This window comes from Mus pahari, chromosome 5, assembly GCF_900095145.1.
Source record: "Mus pahari chromosome 5, PAHARI_EIJ_v1.1, whole genome shotgun sequence".
Lineage (NCBI taxonomy): Eukaryota > Metazoa > Chordata > Mammalia > Rodentia > Muridae > Mus > Mus pahari.
The window spans coordinates 45,470,538-45,488,650 of NC_034594.1; the positions used below are offsets into that span (position 1 = coordinate 45,470,538).

At 38.6% G+C, this 18,113-nt stretch overlaps 1 protein-coding gene across 6 annotated transcripts in view; it reads left to right on the forward strand.

Moving 5' to 3' along the window:
- Unc80 (unc-80 homolog, NALCN channel complex subunit) overlaps nt 1–18,113 on the forward strand; it is a 194,074-nt gene that overhangs the window by 60,451 nt on the left and 115,510 nt on the right. For 5 of the 6 annotated variants that reach the window (XM_021198105.2, XM_029538632.1, XM_029538631.1 and 2 more), the window contains exons 19-22: nt 1,580–1,794; nt 2,793–2,899; nt 4,204–4,300; nt 6,938–7,110. In XM_021198105.2, coding sequence (XP_021053764.1) covers nt 1,580–1,794; nt 2,793–2,899; nt 4,204–4,300; nt 6,938–7,110 — 592 coding nt within the window. The remainder of the gene's footprint in view (nt 1–1,579; nt 1,795–2,792; nt 2,900–4,203; nt 4,301–6,937; nt 7,111–18,113) is intronic. The other variant, XM_021198104.2, reaches the window with a different exon arrangement.

Consider the following 18,113-nt stretch of genomic DNA (forward strand, 5'->3'; position numbering starts at 1 on the left):
TCGAGATTCCTCACTTGTGAAACCTAGGATTAGTTCTATACCCCATTTTTTTTTTATTTTCCATTTTTTATTAGGTATTTACTTCATTTACATTTCAAATGCTATCCCCAAAGTCCCCTATACCCTCCCCCCACCCTGCTCCCTTACCCACCCAACTGATTTCTTCAGTTTCTGTACCAGGGCACTTAGTGCTATGAACTTTCCTCTTAGCACTGCTTTCATTGTATTCCATAAATTTGGATGACGTATCAACATTTTCATTAAATTCCAGGAAGTCTTTAATTTCCTTCTTTATTTCTTCCCTGACCAAGTTATCATTGAGTAAAGAGTTGTTCAGTTTCCATGTGTATGTGGGCTTTCTGTAGTTTTTGCTGTTCTTGAAGATCAGCTGTAGGCCATGTTGATCTGATAGGATGCATGGTGTTATTTCAATCTTCTTGTATAGGTTGAAGGTTGTTTTGTGACCAATTATATGGTCAATTTTGGAGCAGGTACCATGAGATGCTTAGAAGAAGGTGTATTCTTTTGTTTTAGGGTGAAATGTTCTGTAGATCTCTGTTAAATCCACTTGATTCATAACCTCTCTTAGTTTCACTGTGTCTCTGTTTAATTTGTTTCAATAACCTGCCCATTGATGAGAGTGGGGTGTTGAAGTCTCCCACTATTATTGTGTGGGGTTCAATGTGAGTTTTGAGCTTTAATAAAGCATCTTTTATGGATGTGGGTGCTCTTGTATTTGGTGCATAGATGTTCAGAATTGAGACTTTCTCTTGGTGGATTTTCCCCTTGATGCATACGGAGTATCCTTCTTTATCACACTTGTTAACTTTTGATTGAAAATCTATTTTATTGCGTATTAGGATGGCAACTCCTGCTTGTTTCCTGGGATCATTTGCTTGGAAGAACTTTTTCCATCCATTTACTCTGAGATAGGGCCTGTCTTTGTTATTGAGGTGTGTTTCTTCTATGCAGCAAAATGCTGGATCCTGCTTGCATATCCAGTCTCTTAGCTTATGTCTTTTTATAGGTGAGTTGAATCCATTAATATTGAGGGATACTAAAGAGAGATGACTTGGTTACTGGTATGTTTGTTTTTGTGGGTGGCTTTATGTACTTGTGGTTCTCTCCTTTTGGCTTCATTCTGAGATGCTTAATATCGTGTCCTTTCTTTGGTGCAGGCACCTTCCTTATGTTGGAGTTTTCCTTCTAGGATCTTCCATAGATCTTGGTTGGTATATAGATACTGTTTGAATTTGGTTTTGTCCTTGAATATTTGCATCTTAAGTGCTCTACTATTATGACTCATACTGCAGGTGGACATCTGCAATCATACTTAGTCTTTTTTATTAAAGTTGAAAAAATGATTACCTCCACTTGACTACTACTGAGACAGGGCTATTTCCAGGAAGAGCACAGAGTCAACAATCTTGGTCTCCCTCTTCCCACTTTGATTCCTACCCCTTTTGTACCCATCCCCTCAAAGATTATTCTGTACAATTTGCCTAAATACAATAGCTGAGAGTTGAGAGGTCACTGAGCTGTTCGATGTTGCTTAACCCTATACTCTACTTCTCTGCAGTGATGAGCCAATGCAAGGGGGCAACCTGGGACGGAAAGACTTCTGGCGCAAGATGTTCAAATCCCAAAGTGCAGCAAGTGACACCAGCAGCCAGTCTGAGCAGGACACCTCAGAATGTACCACAGCCCACTCAGGGAACACCTCTGACCGGCGTGCCCGCTCACGATCCCGCAGAATCTCCCTGCGAAAGAAGTTGAAACTCCCCATAGGTAAAAGTATGTCTGTATTTATTTATGGATTCTCTTATTATCATGTCATCCAATCAATGAGTGATTGAGAACAGAACATGCCATGGGAGGGAGCTGGGAAGAGAAACATTCAAGCTATGAAATTTACAATATTGCTTCATGCTTCCATTACTTCATTTGCTGTTCTGCTAACGCTCATAGTTCGCAAATGGCAGCTGTATGCCTCTGCTGTGTGTGAAATAAAGCTCTTGGCTTTGCTGAATTTGAGTAGAATCAACTTCCACTAAAGCAGATAATCACAAAAGTAAGTACAGTTGCGAACTAGAAAGAAACCTGACCCATTCAAGGGTTAGGGAGAACAGATATTAAAATCTGCTAAATACACAGACAAAAAAAAAAAGGAAAGCAGCCCAAGGGTAATGTGCAAAGATACTAGGCTTGGGGAAACTGAAAAGAACCAGTTATGGTGGGAAATGGCTGACTCATGGAGGCAGAACTGCAAGCCAGACCATTTGCAAGTCAGGGTAGCCATTTCCCATGGCTCTTGTGTACCATCATGTCAGGGAGAACAGAATAATACAATGTACGAATCATTGCATTGGAAGGAATGTTACTCTACAGTCGAATCAGACTGAGAGCTGGCCAGTGGAACAGGCAAAAACAAATGAACATTTAAATTGTGTATGAAGCAGAAACAGAAAAACAGACAGACTTGAGAACTGTTTAGGAGATAAAATGTGTAGGTTTTCAGGAGAGATAGGAAACTTGTCTAGCATAGGTGGATGGATCATGGTTTCCTGCAGCAGAGAGAGCCAGGTCTGTTTGTCCTGCACTTCTGTGCTAATGTAATTTTATAGTTCATCCCTGAACATCTTGATGCAAAACATGTATAGTGAAAACAAGTTGTCTTTGCTTCTCTTTATATTGGAGCCATGTAACTCTCATTGCTAGTTCAGGACATGCTGGCATTTCTGTTTCATTCATTGAAGAGCAAATGCTCAATCTTTCAAAATATCATTAACTAGGAAACTGGCTGAAGCGCTCCTCCCTCTCTGGCCTGGCAGATGGTGTAGAAGACCTCCTGGACATTAGCTCTGTGGATCGTCTGTCTTTCATCAGGCAAAGCTCCAAGGTAAACAGGACATTGCTCATGAAGTGAATATTGGGGTCACTGATTATAAACTATTGGGATTGAAGAATGGTGAGCACAGAGGAAGTATTAAAGAATCTTTGGAGTTGAATAAATTCAGAAATTAGACAAGCAATGGAAAGTAAAATGTTTAAGCAGTAACCTATAATACAAATGAAAATAATGAACGACACAGTAAATATCTATAGCTTCAACTATATCTACATATGAAGGATATAGCAGGTGACAGAAATTAAGGAAACAGAATTGGAATTCTTAAAAACTTTCTTTTTGTGTGTGCGAAAATATCAGACACTTACTGGAATCTAGCTGCCTCCTCGCATCCTTTATTTGTTTATGTACTGTTATTTACATCTCATTGAGTTGACCTAAAGTCAGGATCATGAAGAAATGTAACTACTTTAAAAGAGACATGGATTGTAAATTTTATATGACCCAGCACAGGGGAAGGCCAGGGCCAAGTAGTGGGAGTGGGTGGGTAGGGGAGCAGGGGCGGGTGGAGGGTATAGGGAATTTTCGGGATAGCATTTGAAATGTAAATAAAGAAAATAATAATAATAATAATAATAATAATAATAATAATAATAATAATAATAATAAAAGAGACATGGATCCAGGCCTGGTGGTGCCTTGGAGACCTTAGTGGCAGAGTCCTACGATCAGGCCCAACCTGGGTTATACAATGAGTGTGAGGTTAGCCTGAGTAGCCTGGTCAATTTAGGGAGTGTCTGGTTCAATATAGCAAGTTAACAAGAAGGCTAGGGATGTAGCTCAGTGACAGACCACTTACCCAGCCCATGTCAGCACCTACATTCGATTCTAGGGGAGTAAAGAAAGAGGGAGAGGGAGGGAGGGAGGAAGGGAGGGAGGGAGGAAGGTAGGGAGAGAGGGAGGGAGGGAGGGATATTTATATGCTACAAATTGATTTGTAAATTTAATATAGTATATCATTTTTTCCCCTCTTTGGCCTGATTTTCAACTATGGTTGTGTTCACTAAAGATGAATGTGGTTGTCCGTTTGGACTTGATCAAAATAAACACCACACATATCTGTGTTGTTCACTAAATCATTTTCACATTCAGGTTCTGATCTCTTACTTGGTATTCCTTGCACCTGCAGTTATAGTGACATCTTTTGGGGGCCATGGGGATGTACTAAATTACTCGACATGTAAGCCAGAAGGACAAAGTCACTTTCACATTCTAAACAACGTCTTTTTCAAACCAAGGGCTAGCATAATCCAGTGATGGATGCTGAATAGCTGATAGCTTTCCTCTCTTCTCAGGTCAAGTTCACCAGCGCTGTCAAGCTCTCCGAAGGTGGACCAGGGAGTGGGATGGAGAACGGACGAGAAGAGGAGGAGAATTTCTTCAAGCGGCTTGGTAAAAGTCAATAGCCTAAGGATCCAATGAACCTTTTCTTCTTTTCAGTTACTTAAACTAACTGGTCCGTTTCTTTTTTCTGAAAACGTCTTTTAAAAAATGGTAATTTTCTATTTATATTGTTTCCCCCATTGTTCTTTAAGTGTGTCTTTCACTGCTATCTATAGCCTCTTTATTATCAGTTTGGTTGAAGCGACATTTACAGAAACCTTACTGTGATTCTCACCCCCTGGTGGATACTGCGTGTGCAGAGAATAAGACACAGTCTTTTCTTGTTGGAATCTGTGAGTCACAGGACCTCCTATCCACCCACCACTTCAGCTTCAGAATTCTGTTCAACGCATGGCCGACAGGTGGTCACCCTCCCTCTGCGGAGGGGGAGTGTGCAAGTTTACAAAGCAACTTGTTCTAGGGCCAGGCAGCTTTAATTGTTAGCAAATCTTTCCTTGTAATCTGAAAATACTTTTGCCCATAAACTTGATGGTTTGTCCTAGTGATAACATCTGTAGCCACACATACACAGCTATGCATAGTGCCATCACCCCTCTTATTCATTTCCTGTCCTTTCTTTTGATCTCTTTTGAGTAGATGTCTTTGATTTCTTTAGACTTGATTCTGTGGAAGCTTCTCTAGCTCTTCCGCATCCGGATCCTTTCCCCCATGTGCTCAGGGTAGATGGGGAGCATTGTAAACTGTAGAGTTTTAGATAGAATGCAGCAGGGGCATATTTAAAATTAATCAGTGTAGTCAATAGTATAGCTAAGCTGTGGATATATCAAATGTATGAACAGGAATTAAAATTATGTTATCAGTATAGCTCATTTGGATTGGTCAGCTTTTGCTAGTTCATCTTTCTATCAAAGAATGTCATGATATGCTTTGGTGTAGTCACTATTGAGTCTCCACTTTATAAGGTTTATTATTTTATTGTATAGGATACAGTTAGATCACTTATCCAGAAAAAAATTAAAGGACAGACTCAAAATCAATTTGAATTCTAGAAAGCTTTTCTTCATAACTGGACTATAATGATCCATCTGCATTGATACACATTTTCATGCTTTCATGCAAGTTGATCATGTTATTACTGAACAGGAAAAAGATAAAGCTGCAACCTCTGATGTTGTTCTAGTTGAATATGTTTAATTAATCATTTGTGGGCATAGCTTTTCAACAAACCATGCCATTAATTTCCTAATAATACATGAATATCTCCCCACCTCATTACAAAAGTATTATCAAACTTTATCCAAAGTGGTCTTGATCTCTTTAGGATTATGTCAAAAAATATAAAGGTCACCTAGTTCATGGTGATGCATTATTTAGGAAGGCACAGTGTTTCCTATACTTACTTATGTCATAAACATCATCCTGTCCACTTAACTGTCTCTTTTGCAATTCATCATAGACCTCTAGTTTTTAGTCTAAGGTTTTAAGTGCTTTCCTAGACTGGAAGTTTTGGTCTGTTATAGGGCACATGTCTACTACATGAGGATTTAGATTTGCTCCTCAATACTGAAGAAGAAGCAGGAAAACTCTCAAAGCTCTCATTGACAACCCTGGTCTTTGTCAGCTTCACCATTTCAGTTCCCACTCTATCCATTTCCAGGAGAATTTCAGAGATAATCTCTCTGCTGTTCAGAATGAGCAGCAGCAGCATAATGGCAGTGTTTTGCATTTGTTTTTTGAGAATGAAGCTAATGAGTATCCTGAGGTATGTGCCGTGCTAGTACAATGTCACCTGGCTTGTGCTATAAGCATATCTCCGAGTTCTCTCTATGCCCTGGAGTCTTAATTTGATGCACCTGCAACATAAACCCAGGAGTGTTGGGTGGGAAATGTTCCTCCTTAATGAATGTTTTCCATAGACTATGGATTTCCATATGCTATGCATTGAATGTTTGCATCTACCCAAAGGTCATGTTATGAAGTTCTAGCTCACAGTGTGGTAACATTTGGAAATGGTGCTTCAAGAAGGTGATTAAATTTAGATGATGTCATGAGGGTACCACCACCACGACTGGATTGTAGTGCTCTTGAAGAAATGAGAGATGAGATAACTGTATGTTAATATAAGGAAAGGCCACTTCAAGACATAATCAAACCTGGAAGAATCAACTGTACTTGAACTTAATATCAGACTTATAGGCCATAGAGCTGTGAGGAACAGATATTTGTTGCTTAAAAGTGAGATGGCCTATTGTATTGCATAGCTGCCCTAATTGACAAAGGCACTAACTATACTTTTCCATTTGTAGAATATTCTCTTTCATGGGAGAGATGAAAATATTTTTGGGTTGCTGTCATTCCCAATGATTTCCTTACACTCTTCTTCAACTAAATCCTCTTACTAATACTTATTTAAAATATTTCCACCTCCTTCACCATTGTAGAGATGCATTAGCAAACGTTGACCCTACATTGAAGTTTTTGGTGAATATCTTGAATTTTTACATGTCACATGTCACCTACATTCAAATCAAAGGGTGTTCATAGCAAATATCTTGGTGCAGAGGGTGGGGAAGGAGTGTGAAAGAGTTTTCAGGCTAACACTACTGGAAACATACTGGCATGTCTTTGAAACATCTTTATGATCCTTTTCATTCTCTTCCTTTCACAATGACACAACCCCTACAGGCTGCCACAGTTTCGATGACCACCTTTCTCCCAACCAAGATGGTGGGAAAAGCAAAAACGTGGTGAATCTGGGAGCAATCCGACAAGGCATGAAGCGCTTTCAATTCCTGTTGAACTGCTGCGAGCCAGGGACAATTCCTGACGCATCCATCCTAGCTGCTGCCTTAGACTTAGTAAGTTACAGAGTTCTTTCACCCTTATTCACATTCAAGTGAGCAATGGAGGAAAGCATAACTGTAGTCTTAACCCTAATGATGGGTCCATATCTGTTTACTTTTATCAGAATTCACTGTCAAAGGGGGGAGAAAAGATGGTAAGGTGAGAGAAGTAAATAAAAGAGGGAAAATCTTAATAAATAATCACTGGGAGGTTGCATGTGTAACACTATGATTGTTACTATATGAAAGCACATTACAACAATTCAGGATGCCTGAACTGAAAATTGGACCCAACCATTTATTAGCGCAACAACTGTAAAACTGAAGGTTAATACTAATTCCAAACCTTCCTTCCAGGTCTGGTTCAAGGATTAAATGAGATTCTAAATAGAAAGTCCCTGCACAGTGCCTTGTAATATATTAACACTCAGTCCTATATTTCTATGTATTCGTTCTTAGGGTTGTTTGTTTTTGAGAGAGAGTCTCACTGTATAGCTCTGGCTAGCCTCGAATTCACTGTATAGACCAAGCTGGCCTCGAATTCAGAGATCTGTCTGCCTCTGCCTCCCCAAGTACTGAGGCTAAAGCTGTGTGTTACTAGCATGTAAGAACTAATTAATGGCTGTCCACTGAGGTTTTCCTCTGTGCCCGGAATGGTATTAATAACTACAAAGGTGCAGTGCTTATGCTTTCTGTGTATAGTCATCAGTGCTTCAGTCTTCTCAGTGAGTGCCACGGCCCAAGGCTGATGATTGACAACTATAGCATGCCTAGTGTATTTCCACAGGAAACTCCTGGAACCAGGAAGACCAACTTATAGTCCAGTGGTAGAAAGCCAGCAAAGGGTAGACTGGAGTGCAGGCCTGGCTTCTGTTTTCGGAGAACCTATATTTTGTACTCTATTATGCTGATTCTTTTCCATATAAATTATGTGAAGCCACTTTAAGAATTTCAAAAGCTCTGACAGCTTAGGTGACTTTGATCAAGGTCATATGCTAATTGATGCTAAAACTGGGATCAGAGCAGAATCTTCTATTCCATACAGGGTTATTATAGAAACACCATATGCTTTCTCTGTCAAACAGTTATTTAAATAAATCAAAATTAGTATCAGGACACAGTGAAAATATATGTATATAGTCTCCTATAATAAAGTAACTTGCAAATGCTTTCTTAATAATTCAAAAAGCACCTGATCCTTTAAAGATACTTCTTATTGTAGGAATGCATAATAAATTCATAGTAGGAAAACAAAATATCTTCAAATTTAAGTATTCACACCACATTCGTTCTCCAACCTGGTGATCTTAAGATTTGACAACATTGATTCTTTCAGATTAGGAAAAAAGTTGTAAATGTTCTACCAAGAAAACAACTATTATAGACCAGAGTTAGCATCTATATCAGAAAAATAATGAATTTCCCACAAACCTCATCTATAAAGAATCAAAAACTCTATCTTGATAAATGGTTCATTCCTGGTAAGGAGACTTGTCAGGCAACATCTTTTATATTCACTGATGACAGAGAGCCAGAGGAAGCTTTCAGCATTCCTTCCCATGTGGAAAACTCCTAGGATCTATATCGAGATATGAGGGCCTTCAGAGACACAAGGCTTGCCACAAGAAGAATACTCCAAGAAGAATTTCATTGGGATGAATTAATTAATGTCTGCTTCTGAATCAAGATGATTTTAATTACAATATGGATAACCAATTTGATATTCAAATTTCCTAAGCAGTAGAGTTACATTTGCTCTCATTAAAATGATTCTGTACCTATGTGATTTCCAACTGTTGTACCTATTAACTTCTAAAGTAGAAGTGTGGTACAGAAATTTCAAGCCACAAATAAATTCTACTTGTTGTGGAAATGTGACTCCTATCTTTGGACTGAATTAAAACACAGCAAATAGACTTTTTTTTTTTTCATTTCCGTAAATGTAAAGCTATGACTAGAGAGTTACCAGGTCACAGGGCTCTCATTTCTTTTCCCTGCAGAACTCATTCTAGAAGTTTGGTCTTCCTGATCTCATAAAGTCCATGATAACCTATAGAAAAAAGTACAGTGGAGTGCATAGGAATGGTGTCTGTTAGCCTCCAAGAACTGAGCATTTCCTGATGTTGATGCCCACTGATGGAGTAGCCTACGTGATGTGGAGGATGAAATACACTATTCATCAATAATTATATATACTGGGAGCAAATGTGCAGCTCTGGAGCAGTGGTGGATAGTATTAGGAGGCTTTTCATACCTGGGATTGTGCCCATGTTCAGAAGCCCAAATCCCAGATGTCAGAGTCAGTCAAAATTTAAAGAAGAAAAGCAATGCCCATCTTCAAGCAATGAGAGTGGCCCATTGACTCGAATAAAAGCATAAATGGCCAAGAAGGTGATATAGGAGGAAGAGGCGATGCACAGAGAAGGAGATGCTGATTGGGAGAATTGAATAGAGGTTAATAATGGCAACTTTCAATTGACAGACAGTTTATGAAGCATGTCCACGTTATCTTACTTGTTGGTATCAAACTAGGATATGGTCCCCAAACTCAGGCACACACTTAGAATTTGCTAGTAAATGCTGACAAATAAACTGAGAGAAAGCAACACATAGGTGCATGTTTTGTGCTCTTGAATCAAAGTGGCATTTGGTGCTGGCTGTCATTCATATAACTGTAGTTTGTCAATATAGACTCAGGTTAGAAGTTCTTCAAGACTACTCTCATGGTCACAGACTTCCCCTCTGTGTTTGGTTTCTCCCAGCGTCTAATCCATCTGCTTCTTACTTTGAATGAATTCCTCTGTTTTATAATACCTTTATATTTTCTCTAATTCATTTAATTTACTCATGTGTATTATATAAATATGAATATAAAAACACAGAGATATAGAAAACATAGGTAGGTTACTGGATAGATGAAATATATTAAGCTAGGTAAGATAACAGGTTATAGATAGATAGATAGATAGATAGATAGATAGATAGATAGATAGATAGATAGATAGATGATACACATACATACATACATACATACATACATACATATACAGATGCATAGATTCATACAAAGATACATAGATACATAGATAGACACAGGCAGGTACACAGAATACAAATGCAGACACACAGATCAAGGCATAGTTGTAAACTCTGCTTCTTTATCATGCAGGACTTCTGTGCAGAAATGAACAAAAGGAGTTCAGATTTATATTATAGTCCATTTTATGGTGCATGTCTTGCACTATTTTGTCCCAATGTTTGTAGGTATGACTTAAGTTGAATTTTGTATTAAATAGTTTTTGCTTTTATTGCTTCATTGACCATACAATTTAAATGTGACTTTTTTCAAATTAGCATTTTTCTTCAGAATCAGAGACTGCTGATAGGTGAAGGAAATATTAGAAACTTGCAGAGCCAAATCTAACAAATGCCAAAGGTTCATTTGTTTGTTTTAAATAATTTTGCTGTTCTCACTAGAAGCATGTAGTTCGAGGTTGTTGATTTAAGGCCAGCACAGTTACTCCTCACAATCGTTTTCTTTCGTATGCATGCATCCAATACAACTGTAACTTTTTCTAAGTTGACAAAAAGGATCCTTTTCACAGTAAGCTTACAGGATGTGCCAGCACAAGAGGAAAGAGAAGCAGTGTGGGTTACAGGCATTTACTGTGTACACTCTCTCCTTATTTATTCAGTGAACCTGTAATGTGGGTAGATGATGACTTCTAGTTCGGGGGTAATTTATTAGCATGAACACAACTAACAGCGATGTTAGTACCAATTGGCTTTAGTACCAATTTCCATGAATATTAATACCTCTGTGGGACTGTAAAACTCTCTCTAGTCTGTGACTGGAGAAAATTGAATTTATGTTCAATTCTTTGGCCTTATAAATAGGTAAATTTAAGAAAAAAAGTCAAAGTCATATCCATGATAGATCTTATAAAACAAGACATGCCTGGTGATTTTAAGAGTCCTACCCCCTTCATGACACCTGTGCCTACCAGAACCACTGCTTTGTTATGATGTTTTGTTTTACCAGATTTTGAGATTTATTGATGTGAAGTCATGCATTCCCTTTTGTTTAATGTTAGGTTTCATCTGATACAATTAGTGCTACTATCTTACACTGAAGAATGGTTTTGTTAACTATAGTGCAAGTTGTAAATTCATCTTATTTTAGCAAGACATTTCTATTTTTTCCAGAGTTTTGGCAATTTTGAATAATGCTTCCATATATGTCTTTGCACATGAGCCTTGATTCACAATAGTTTTCTAGATATACAGAAGAATTCAATTCTGATGATAATTTTGCACTTGGTGTGAAACCCATACTTCATGGTAGTTGTGGGAATTCTACCCAGGTGCAATTGTGTAATGAAATTTCATCTGTCTGTATTCTTGCTTACGGTTTTACTTGTTTACATCATTATTTTTACCAGTCTGGTGCTCCAGAGTGAACAACTTTGTATATCAACATAAGGTTTAAGATGTTCTTACATAGATTTGATATATAATTTAGTTTGTATCTCTGTCTATCCCTTTACTGTAGAATTATTTGCCTCACTGTGTGTGTGTGTGTGTGTGTGTGTGTGTGTGTGCACGCGCGTGCACACACGGGCATGTTGCAGTGTTACACTCATATTCATATGTGAGTTTAAGCACATACATGCCACCACATGTAGAAATCAGAAGACACTACTGGTATTGCCCCTTGGCTTTCATTTTCTTTGACTGAGGATTTGTTGTTCACCGGCTACCCCAGGCTAGCTGTCCTTCAAGCGTCCGGTGACCTTTTTCTGTCTCCTGCCCCAGAAGCCATGGGATTACCTATGAGCTGTATGACACCTGGATTGATGTGCATTCTGGGATCAGAACTCAAGTCCTTATGCTTGAAATGTCCCTAAAGTTTAGCAAATTCTGTTGGATGTTTCTCCTTTTACCGTGATGTTTATTGCAAACTCATGTTCCCTATTTAAGTATGCTTCACCAGAAGGGATTCAGAGGTCAACCAGAGTAGCTCCCTCAGCTGCTGTCTTTCTGCAAATGTCTCTTTTGACCTTAACTTGAAGATCCTTCTGCCAGAATTGTTGCAAGTCACAGGCTGATATTTTCTTCCTGCCCTTTCAAGATATTATTTCATTCCCCTGTCTTAATATTCCTTATTGGCAATCAGTAACAGAGGCTGATCCTATTCCAAACATCTTTAATATCTTCTAGTCACTGTTGATAGTTTACAGTTTCACTAAAATACTTTTTCCATATTTTTCTAAAGCAGTAGTTATCAACATTCCCAATGTTTCAACATTTTAATACAGTTCTTCATGTTGTGGTGACCCCCAACCATAAATTTATTTTCATTGCTGCTTCATAACTGTAATATTGCTACAGTCATGAATTGAATTATAATATAAATATCTGGTTATTTTGATGGTCTTAGATATGAATGGGTTATTTGACCCAAAGGGCTCATGACCCATAGGTTGAGAACTGCTGATCTAGAAGCTCATGAGGACTCTAAATTGTACACTGGGCATATTGTATCTATTCTGGAAAATTCTCAGGTGGTATCTCTTTGATATAAGGCACCTCACATTTCCTCTGATCTTTCCTTCTGGACATTATAAATAAATGCTAGGTCTAATTTTATTCCCTGACCTTGACAGCCTCCTTTATTTCATTTCTTTTTCTCTCAGTACTGTGTCCTAGAAAAAATGTTCAGATATCATAATTCACCTCACGGTTTCTCTTTCAAGTGAGTCTGAGCCCACAGGTCTTTAATTTAATTAATTATGTGTATGGGCATTTTGCCTTCATGTATGTCTATGTACCATGTACATGCCTGGAGCCTGCAGATGTTGGAGTCCCTAGGACTGGAGTTACAGATGGTTATGAACTACTGTGTAGACTCTGGTAATCAAACCCATGTCCTCCAGTAGGGTAACCATTTCTTTTAACTGCTGAGCAATTTCTCCTGCCCCATTCCTAACATTCTAAATTCAGGGCAAGGCTGCCCACCACAGGATATTTCCCAAGGTCTGGAGAATTTGAGGTTCTCACAACTTAGAGATCACTCCTGGCAACTATACCAGTAGATACTGGCACAGATACCAGAGATGCTGGTAAATATGTTACTCATAGTATGCCACCCAGGGAAACAGTGATGATCTGACCCAAACATTAGTAGTATTGGTATTAAAAAAAAACTTACAAACAAAACAGTCAACTAATCTTTGCTTAACCTATCTTTTGGATTTTAAATTTCAAGAGCAGTGCTACATTTTTTATCTGTACAAGGTCAGTTTTAGCATCTTGTAAAAGGTCAGTTATAGGCATATTCCTATTAAAAAAATAAAGCACTCAGGATACCCAGCCTGGGCTACCTAATGAGAGCTTTAACCTCAAACAAGCAAACAGAATTAACATGACACGAAACTGTGTGGCCTGACCCCTACCAGCTTGAGCCTAGATATTTAACTTGTGGACCAAGAACCGTCTAGGCAAATGCTTGCTAATTCATCTCACCCCTCCTCCCTGCATGTGCTTTCAACTCTCCCTCTGCTGTCTTCCATTTCACCTTAGAAATAAAAAGAAAAACAAAATTAAAAAGTTATCTAGCATTTTAGTTGTTTTAAACTAAAGGAAGTTTGTCTGTCCATCCAGTCTATTCTATACAATAAAAGACATTTGTTCTTTTAAAATACCGACACAATGCATGATCATGACTTGAGTAAATCTGAAAATGACTGGCTATTCAGACCATGAACTGACCACTCATGCCCAACCTAGCCTGCCCACAGCTACTGTTGAAGCCGATAGAGGCAGCATGTCAGGTAATGAGTCTGTTACATGGTGATCTCAGCTAGGGAGCGAATTAGGTACCAGCAAAGTAATAAACATTGTCTCAGAAGCATATGCCCTCTGGCAAAAAAAGAAATAAAAGATTCTAACACACACTGAGACCCACAAAATTGCTTATTCCCATTGGTTTTAAATAAACATATACCTCACTCCAGCAAGCACTTTATATTTTATTGTTCAGCAATAAAAATTATGTTATTCCCCAGAGACCATCATAAAATATTTAGCTTTCAAGAAATAGGGAGTTCCTGTGCAACATAGAGATTCCTTCTCATTTAACATGCTAAGGTATAGCCCCCAAAGGAAAAGAATGTATTGCAATTATACCCTCCAATTAGCTGTTGTGTCCTGGTAAATATATTTCTAGGTCCCCAGATAAAAGACAGCCCAGATGTTTGGTTTAGTATCTCAATTCTCTGTTTCACGTCCACAAAGGAAACATTCAATATATATAACAATCCTAAAATCCAGAGGAAATAGAAAAACCAGGAGCAGGGAAAGTGTCTGGTGCATGAGCTTTCCTAATTGCAGAATCTTCAAGAAATTCAGCCCACACAGTGACAATCTCACGACTTCATGCGGCTTCAGCTAGACAACTCGGTAGCCTCTCGCTTCCTGTGTAATTTAATTAATTTTTTAAATATTTTAATTTATTTTCCTTCGCTTTTTAAGCCTGTAAAATCACCCAGAGCCCTTCTCCACGTGTTCTGAAAGTCTGCCCCATGTCCTTAATAGTGTCTTTAAGTCTCGCAGCTTGTCTCCCTTCCCCTGTGAACTCCAAAGCCTGACCCCAGTGGCACGGTTCTTCCAAAAAGACCACATCCACTCCAATAAAGCCACACCTCCTAATGCCATTCCCTATGTATGCAAATATATGAGCCTATAGGGCCATTTCTATTGAAAACATACAAGGGATAATAATTATACTTATCTGTGGTTGTAAGGTTACATTTTCTTCTAATTTTTTTCTAAATTTATTCTTTAACCTTTTTTTACAGTCCAGAACATATCCTCCTCTCTGTCCACCTTCCAACTGTCCCATATCACACATCTCCTCCAACCCTGTCTCCAAGAAGATGTCTTCACCCCCAACCACACCCCACCAGACCTCCCCACTCCCTGGGGCCCCAAGTCTCTCTAGAGTTAGCTGCATCTTCTCTGATTGAGTCCAGACCCTGCAGTCCTCTGCTGTATATGTGTTAGGGGCCTCATATCAGTTGGTGTATGCTGCCTGGTTGGTGACTCAGTGTCTGAGAGATCTCGGGGGTCCAGGTAAGTTGAGACGGCTGGTCTTTCTGTGGGGTTGCCCTCCTCCTCAGCTTCTTTCAGCTTTTCACTAATTCAACCACGGGGGTCACCAGCTTCTGTCCATTGGTTGAGTGTAAATATCTGCGTCTGACTCTTTCTGCTGCTTGTTGGGCCTTTTGGAGGGCAGTCATGCTAGGTCCCTGTTTGTAAGCATACCATAGCCTCAATAATAGAGTCAGGCCTTGGGGCCTCCCCCTGAGCTGGATCCCAATTTGGGCCTGTCACTGGACAAATTTTACTGATCTAGTAAAGTGGCAGTAGTGGTCTCTCCTCTAAGATCCATGATCTCAGTAGCTCCAGGAAGCTGGGTACTAGGTTTCCGATACCAGCCATCATTTCCCTTTGGTTATTGGGGACTTAAATATCAAATTAGCCAGCTGTTGGTTACCACCAAGATATCTTTAGAAATATCTTGCCACGCTGGTCATTGTTGTACTTCATGAGTACCACAACTGAGTAGGACTTTTGGTTGTTTTCCCTGTGGAAGCTTGGATAGCAATTTCTTGTACTATGAAAACCAGAACTCAGGAAGGAGGCTTTCAGGTCAGATGCCACCTGAATCTTCTGGATCCTACCTCCCAAGAGTGTGGTGCCTTCAGCAACCGATGAGAGGCAACCAAGGCTAAAAGCAATAGACATTATTAGTGTTTTTGTTTGGTTGGTTTTTGTATTTTTTTATGGAGAGGGATATCTCGTAGACTACGTTGACCAACAACTCTGAGATATCTCATGCTTGGTACTTAGGTTTTTGTTATCTAGTTTATGGTTCTTATGGGAACATTGTCATCCTATGTGGTATAACTTCATTCCATTCATATATATATATATATATATATATATATATATATATATATATATATATATAATGTAATTTGGCTAAATAGAATATACTATAATTCCTTAATGGCTTTTAAAAACCCCTTAGAATTGTTTGTCCCCTCTTTTTCCTTCTCTTTCCATAGCTCTTTCCAGTTAAGGAACCACAATTTTCCCATTTCCCCCACGTCTCCTGTCATTAAGCATTGAGTTCACATTGGTTTATACTGTAACTATGTCACAATCTGACAGGCAAAAAATGAATTTGCAGTGCTGGCCTTGCCCTCCTACCTGGCATTCATTTCTAGAGACAGATGTCTCAGTCCTTTTCAGATACAGCCAACCATGTCTGACATGCCCAGTAAATTCATATCTAGGAAGACTCGATCTTCAGACCACGGGGGATGGCACCATGACACTCAGACCTTTGACTCGGACTCCTGGTCATGACAAATGGAGAGTTCCAGTGACCTGTCTCCAAGTCTCAGCCTCTACACGTATTTATCACTTGTCGCCTCATGTACTGGTAACAGATTCTGAGCACAGTGTTCATCTAGTATGTTGCCTTTTTCACCTTTATTAACCTGTTTCCTGTCAACAAGGATTGCGAAATTAAGTCCCTCTGTTAAAGACAGCTTTAACTAGAAGTTTGATGATGCATTCCCAGAATTATTTTTCTTTAAAAATATTTTAAAATTACATCAACAGAATACTTGATACATGCACTTAAGGGACAGACAAGAGAGTTACAATTTACTTTAATCCTCTAAAGGAGCATTAAAATAAAGATTTATCCCTGGAGGCAGTAGCCAGAATCTTATAGGTGGAGAGTTGCCAGGTGGCGAAGGGAAGTGATGGGCCACAGGTCATGGGAACTACATATCTGGAAAGATGAGATTTCATATTTGAAAAACAGCTGCCTGTTTGATTCACTTAGATTGTACAACACATGAGATGGGAGTAGACTGGGAGATGATTGGACATCTCTAGCCAAGTCACAAAGATTGGACATCCTTTTTCATTCTATGGCACTGTTATAAGTTTTAATGATAGAAAGAATGTGTTATGTGTTTTTTTTAAAAAAATATTATATTTACTGATATTTTACTCATATAGTTTCTACCTACATCCTCAAAATTCTCTTTAGTAAGATCTCTGAATATAAATTAAGACAATGTAAATACAAAGAAAAAAGTTAACATAGATGTGAACATGGAAGAACACTGGATTGGATACTGTGTGTTCCCCTTCACAGTCCATGGTTAGATAGCAAACATGGCTTATATTTCCTGACCACAGACTCAAGTATATATTATAATTTGTAAAAAAAAAAATCAACTGTAACATAAATCTCTATACATTAATGTCTACTTTTGCACTATTGATTGAATTGTTTAGAAATCTGTTGGTTAAAATGATGAAAAAAAATTTTTTCAATCTGAAAATCTGTTATCACTGGTCATCTTGAGTTACCAAGTAACTCAGAGGTGATGTCACTATTGTGACATAAAACAGAACAAAATAAAATACTCTGAACAAATAAAGATGCACGGTGACACTAAACATTTTCCTTTTGACCTACTGATAACCTCTTTCCTCTTCTTTTCCTTCCTTCTCTTTTTCTCCTGCTCCTCCTCAGTCTTCCCCTCCCCCTTGCCTCTTTGCACATGCTTGTTAGCTTTGGAAGAGTTCGGTGGAGTATCTAACTCACTTTTCCAGGTTCTGGTTAGCAAAGCTACCACTTTTATTATTAAAACCACACCCCTGCATGACGAGGGAATCCTGCTTTTTATTTTCCTGGGGCTGGGGGGGGGGGAACTTCTGTTTCTCATTTATCAATTAAATAATTTCCTGTTTTTGCAAACATTTTCAAGTAAGTGGTGCTTATTATGCAAAATTTAGCCTGTTGTGCAGAAAAAAAAAAAAAAAAAAGATTAATTCAACAAAAACTTGTCCTCCCTTTTTCTAATGCTCCAAGTGTTCAAAACAACCACTTGCCTGGTGAAACATGAGAATGGTCTTTGATGGCATAC